The 6,731-nt window shown below is 36.1% G+C and overlaps 1 protein-coding gene across 2 annotated transcripts in view; it reads right to left on the bottom strand.

Annotated features, from left to right (window-relative positions):
- Positions 1–1,128: 1,128 nt before the first annotated feature.
- HMGCS1 (3-hydroxy-3-methylglutaryl-CoA synthase 1) overlaps positions 1,129–6,731 on the bottom strand; it is a 24,291-nt gene continuing 18,688 nt past the window's right edge. For both annotated transcript variants that reach the window (XM_017895986.1, XM_017895985.1), the window contains 5 exons: positions 6,397–6,567; positions 5,756–5,862; positions 4,576–4,701; positions 4,200–4,363; positions 1,129–2,949 (listed from right to left, as the gene is read on the bottom strand). In XM_017895986.1, the coding sequence (XP_017751475.1) occupies positions 2,860–2,949; positions 4,200–4,363; positions 4,576–4,701; positions 5,756–5,862; positions 6,397–6,567 (658 nt within the window). In that variant the 3' untranslated portion in view covers positions 1,129–2,859. The remainder of the gene's footprint in view (positions 2,950–4,199; positions 4,364–4,575; positions 4,702–5,755; positions 5,863–6,396; positions 6,568–6,731) is intronic.

Genomic DNA, 6,731 nt, shown 5'->3' with positions numbered 1-6,731 from the left:
ACAAAAATCACAGATCAACTATTTTCTCCCACCACCAGTAAAGAAAAAATGAGGAACCTATGACTTAAGAGCAGTTGCTAGAAATCTTAAAAGAAAGAGTTCACTTTTATGTCAAGATTAGACAGCTTTAAATTATTTAAAGATCCTGTTACCCTTGCTCTATTGACTTCCACTTCAGTGTTTCTTTCAGGACACTCTAAACAGCAGACAAGAGATACAGTGTTTCAACTGTGTCACAAGAGGACAGAAAGTGGCTGCATCTGTTTGGGTCTAGTGTCAATCTCAAACTTATTCATTAGTATCCATAAAAATAAAAACTTAGGACAAAAAGTTAAGTGCACAAATAGAGGAAACACACATTCCATAAAGGAGAGGGTAAAAGATTGAACTCTTAAAGCCATACTAAATAATATCCTAGAATTTGCAAGCAGAAGTGACCTTAGAGAACACTAGCCTCTAAATGACCTAAAAAGTAAATTATTACTAAGTATGAAAGCCAGACATGACATGATGATAAAATATGAGCTGATCAGTATGAGAAAATATATAATTTGGTTTATTTCCTAATTCATAGAACCCTAAGAGTTGATAGTGCTCTTAGGAATCATCTAATCCAAAATTACTACCAATGCAGGGATTCCCTCTACAAAACCCCTGGAGATCTCTAGCAACATGGGACTTTTAGGTTGGAGGCTCTAGCTGGTAGTGGGCAGTTCTATGTTCACCACTAAATTTTCTCTTCTTTGATTGTCAGCCCTGAGTCCTAGCTTTTTTTAAGGAAAACAGTAACTCATTTCATAAATATTTATAGCAAAGTCTATACATGCTTGCCACCCAATTTGAGAGTTAATTTATTTGTTTCAAATGTAAGAATAATTATCAGTGTAAATTCCTCCACTCTAGATGAAAAGCTCCTTAAAGAGAAGACCATACATCTTGTACATTTTTAAATTTCTACCTTAAACAGAGCACCTTGCTTATATTAGGATTTCAAATGTTTGTGAAATGATAAATGAATGGAATGAGTGAATGAACTGAAATGAAATTAATGCCCATATTTAAAAATAGAATATTAGCTGATTTCTTGCCTAAGCTGTTAGTTCAAGACTGAAAAAGAATACTCAAGTATTTGAAATATTTCTCTAAAACTTTATTTCAAAGTTATTCACCTCACCGTTAATAAGGTGTATGATTAATGCTCTGTGCCAGTATTTGCAGGCCTGCCCATTGCCGGCAATGAACTTTGAGAAAACCCATTTCCTGGCACCCAAAAGTTAAATTACTCTTTTCAAAACATACCGATCTCCCCACCAGTTGCAAAAGTATTACATGCACCATTTTCCCACCATTCTTTAAATTAGAACTTACATTATTAATCTATATCAGTGAATGTTAAATGAAGTCATTTTAACAAATTATAACTGTACAAATCAAAATACTACTAGTTAATATCAGACAAGAGTATCTTACAAACACTACATTACATATTACCTTGCAATCTGAAACATTACATTTCATATATGTGTATGTTTATTTTAGATAACTGAAACTTCACAGAATTTAACAGCAAATAAAGTTTAAAAAATTTAGTTCTGTACATTAGTTCCAACTATCTCTATTTTACAATCTATAAGGCTCATGTCATAGTTCAGCACCAAAAAGATCTACACAAAACTGTTTAACCAATCTTCTTATCCATCCTGTGTGACAGTTTTTGTTTGTCGTCGTCTTTTTTTTTTTTTTAAGGTAAAAGTACTACTTCAGACCTTGAAGTGGAATATTTCTAGTCAGACTAGGTAAAAACTTGGGTTGTACCTTGTTTTCATTGAACAGATACAGAAAAAAAAAAAAAAAAGGAAAACAGCTGTGTTACACCATGAATTTAGGTTGTCAGCCTATATGTTGAATTTATAACACTGAAGCATCAGAAGTAAGCTAATAATGCCTTGCCCCATTCTTCCCTTCCATTTTAAATTTTTAAAAAGGTAACCAGAAAAATGTTTCATTTATTCTTTAAAATAAGGTGCAAAGAAGGATTGCAACAACAAACTTTCTCATCTACACCTCCAATAACATCTCACTGTTGTTCAGCATAATATACCATGAACTGATTCAGGGGCACAACTAGTTATATTCACAGCTCCTGAAGGTACCATGTTTTCTATACCAGAAGCCTGTTCAATGGCAGTGTTTCTCTGTTCAGAGGTCATTACAATAACTTTTGTCACTGCTGGCCTGGACTTAACATTCCAGATTCCAGAGCCAGTGTTTTATTGTCCCAACTCTTTTCTTCCTCTTTAGGATTTATCAATTTTAGAAAAAGGGCATGTTTGTCTTGCTATTTTCAAAGGGTTTATGCATATCACATTTTACCCCAATTTTACCACATTGGGGAATGTGGTCACATTCCCCAAGCTAGAAATGTTTTTCAAAAACCACAGGTACTTTCTGTAATCTTGTTGTTCAAAGTACAAAATTCTTACATGTTAAAAAAATTTTTAACTGAAGATTAGTACCTCTGCTTTCTTCTGACAGAAGTACACAATTCATTATACCATGTTTAAAAACCAAACATCATGCATACAAATGGCCAAAGAGGTATGAAGTTTTACAGAGCCCTTAACATCATTCGAGTACATTTGGCATTGGCCAGACCACAACAGGAAGTATGTCAGCAAATTGAGCAAAAAGACTTTCCCAAGTACACAATAGTGATCCAGGCTCCATGTCAGTCACATAAAAATTTACGTAACACGTAATCCTTTAAAATTATCCCCAGATATCCCATTCCTCCAACCATTCCCATCCTCCCACCCCATGCCCACCCCCACCCTGAAGACTTGCACCTCACAGAGTATCTTAATGTTCCCCGTTACTAATGACAGCTGCTTCAGGTTCTGCTGCTGTGGCAGGGAGTCTTGGCACTTTCTTGGCAGGGCTTGGAATATGCTAAAATGACAGGAAAAAAGTTGATGGCTCTTATGATTCTTTCCCCCCCAAGAATCATGGCACCAATTAAAGTTTCTGTAAAGAAACTTAATAAAGGACAACTCTGGAGAAGTTTATGCTAAATATATATTCTATATAACTTTTCATGAAGGGAACTAAATATCAATTTTTCACCTTGTGGTGAATTTAGTATACAATTATCCATACAGGGGGAGAGAGGAAGCCTGCCACAGAGACCCACTACATACAGTATTTTACTTGTTACATCTTGTATTTGCAACTCAAACACTGGTGGTTTGACTTGCTACCTAATTTGTATAATAGCAAGAAGCAAGACTATCCATTTACCAAACTTGTAATAAGCAGATAAATAAGTAGTTTCAAGGTTATAAAGTCCTTAGTTTATAACCTAGCTTCAACACTTACTAGCTATAATCCTGGGCAAGTAATGTAACTTCTTGGAGGCTCATCTCTAAAGGGAGGACAGTATCATTTATAAACTTCAAGGAGGTTGTTGTAAGGATTAAATAAGAAAACGTAAGTAAAGTGCCTAGCATGTAACAGGAATTCAAATTATAGCTATGATTGTTACTTCTTGAAAGTGTGAGGACAGATTTTGACCATGATCTGGGATGAGATATGAAAGGATCCTTGTCCCTCTACTCCATCTCTCACCAAGACACACACCACAAATGAACCTTCTCTCTACATCCGTCTTCCTTTAAATCCTGGTATCCTTAATAAAACCTAGTTATTTACTGCATATTCTTTTTTTTTTGAGATGGAATCTTGCTCTGTCGCCAGGCTGGAGTGCAGTGGTATGATCTCAGCTCACTGCAACCTCTGACTCCCTGGTTCAAACGATTCTCCTGACTCAGCCTCCTGAGTAGCTGGGATTACAGGCATGTGCCAGTAAGCCCAGCTAATTTTTGTATTTTTAGTAGAGACAGGGTTTCACCATGTTGGCCAGGATGGTCTCGATCTCCCGACCTCATGATCCACCTGCCTCAGGCTCCCAAAGTGCTGGGATTACAGGCGTAAGCCACCGCACCCGGCCTTTACTGTATATTCTTAAAATATTAATAATTCAAATGCAAAGCACTTTATACAATTGGAAATAGTACAGCTAGAATCTACTCCCAGAGCCCTTACTATGAATTACTCTTCTTTACTAACATTTATTCAAGTTGCTAAATCCCAGTTAGGTCTCCTAAACCCTAAGATACAGAGATGGGAACTCTTTTACTTACCTCAGTTGCTGTGTTTGAATGCACAAGTCCTACTCCTTCATCCAAAGTGTCATCATTTGGAATGGGACGCCGAGCGTAAGTTCTTCTGTGCTTTTCATCCACCCTAACTAAGTACCACGTTCCTTCAAAGAGTGAATCTATTGAACCCTGGGGAATATAGTTGACTAAAGGAAAGGGAGAGAATATCTACAATTAGTTATGATATACAACTCATCTGGTAATAAAACTAAAGATAAGTTTCATATATCCCAATAATTTTCACTGACATCAGATTAGTACTGAGTAAAGTCTTGACATCCTTATCTTATATGTAGCATCCTTAATGATATCAGCCCTCCAAATAAGCTTTGGGTTAAAGAACATTTAATATTTTTACCCAAATGATGGGTGTCCTCTCTGAGCTTCATGTTTTCAGTGAAGACATCTGGTGCCACACAAGTTCTTGAATCAAGTCTTGATTTAAGATCACATAAACTTGCTGTTATTTTATCAAGAGCAGACCCTAAAATAGCAAATAATTCCAACATTAAAAGACTTAAAAAAAAATCATGTCCAAAAGAAGCCTAAGTAAAATGTTGCCAAATGAGATAAAACAACTTTTCATTTTGTTAAAACTACTGGCTATTGATTAGTTAAAAGATAAGATGATACCTATTTGACAAATCTCCTATAATCTCAGACTAGAAATGTATTATTGAGTATCCACCACTAGACAAGTTAGGAAACAGGTAGAATTTGAAACTATAAATAACTTGTCTACAATTAATTCGTGGTATAATTATTTTATTATTATTATTTTTTATAGAGATGGGGTCTCACTATGTTGCTGAGGCTGGCCTTGAACATCTGGCCTCAAGCAATCCTCACACCTCAGCCTCCTGAAGTGTTAGGATTATAGGTGTGAGCCATTGCACCTGGCCCATGGTATAATTTTAAAAAGTAATGTCAAGTTTTCATCAGTTTATCTCTACATGTTTGCTCATTGCTGCTCAGGGAAAGCACAAACGTGACCTTAAATATAGCCAAGACCATAAGCCTATAAAAATTAGATAACTTAGTCCTATCCTTTATCCAGATAAAGTAGAATTTTTTTTTTTTTTTTTTTTAAAACCTATTGAAGAAGTAATGAAGACTAAAATATTGTAATGATCTGTGGGACAGATTCAGGTGCTCACTTGAGAAGCCTGCAAAATCAACTTCCCTAGAGTAGTTTTCAATACATTCTTTTTTTTTTTTTTTTTGAGACAGAGTTCGCTCTGTCACCCAGGCTGGAGCACAGTGGTGCAATCTCGGCTCACCACAACCTCGCTCTCCCGGATTGAAGCGATTCTGCTACTTCAGCCTCCTGAGTAGCTGGGTATACACCACCTCATCTGGCTAATTTTTTGTATTTTTAGTAGAGATGGGGTTTCACCATGTTGGCCAGACTGGTCTTGAACTCCTGACCTCAGGTGATCTGCCCGCCTAGGCCTCCCAAAGTGCTGGGATTACGAGTTTGAGCCACTGTGCCCGGCCTCAGTCCATAATACATTATTTTTGAAAGATTCAGCCCTTACCTGGTGTAGCATCTTGTGTGACTTTAAGAGAGTACAGAGTGGCAGCCAAACCAGAACCATAAGAAAACACTCCAATTCTCTTCCCTGCTAATTGCTGAGGTGAGTACCTATGTAGGGTGTAACAACAGTTAAGAAGTTTAACTGATCCAAAGCTACAACGCGTGGGAAGCTATACAAGTAGCAATAAAAATTCAGGCTATAAGTTAAAGTAGAATCTAACTTAAAGTTTTAAAGATATAACTCAAAGTGTTAATATTACAGTAGGGAATCTAACTTAGTTTCAATATTGCAGCATGTGAGTTTTCATCTTGTGGGGAATGACAGAGCTTGTGAAAGTCATGCCACAAAACAAGTTACTTCATTAACCAGGTATTTATGGTTCAACTGTAGGTCAAGAACAAAAAAAACCATGGAGCCGGGAAAGCCAGTATGAAATTAACAAATACTTCTGGAAGAACTGTAGCCTCAACCCATACATCCTTCAAGTCAATGGACAATAGCAGATTAGAAAGCCTCAAGATAAAATTTTCTGTGATCTACCACCAACATGCTTGACACCAGATTTGGTTTTAGAAATCTAACATCTACCAAATAAGGGGAGTTGAAATTTAGTATTAGTAGTAGGTGAAATTTATACTTACTGTGCTAGAACAGATGCAAGGGAACCATACACTGAAGATGTGTACATATTTCCATTTTGATTTGATACAAGTAAAGATGCCTTTGTTTTCTGACTGAAGAGTTCAGAGCTAGCCTTCATAAATGCCTTCTCCACATCTCTATCAAAGTAGGTGTCTTCTAATTTAACATCCCTGAAAGATTTATTTTACAGTTTTACAGTGTTCAAAGCCTATATTTTTATTACACTAAACAGCAGCCTAATTAGGATTCAAATCTTTGAGTGTATATAATTGTTTTCCCATTTATTAAAAGACAAGTAGCAGCAATCTAATTGCTATAGAAATCATAACAGTTG

This window comes from Rhinopithecus bieti, unplaced genomic scaffold (assembly GCF_001698545.2).
Source record: "Rhinopithecus bieti isolate Rb0 unplaced genomic scaffold, ASM169854v2 scaffold_28024, whole genome shotgun sequence".
NCBI lineage: Eukaryota > Metazoa > Chordata > Mammalia > Primates > Cercopithecidae > Rhinopithecus > Rhinopithecus bieti.
This window is presented reverse-complemented; position numbering and strand designations above follow the sequence as displayed.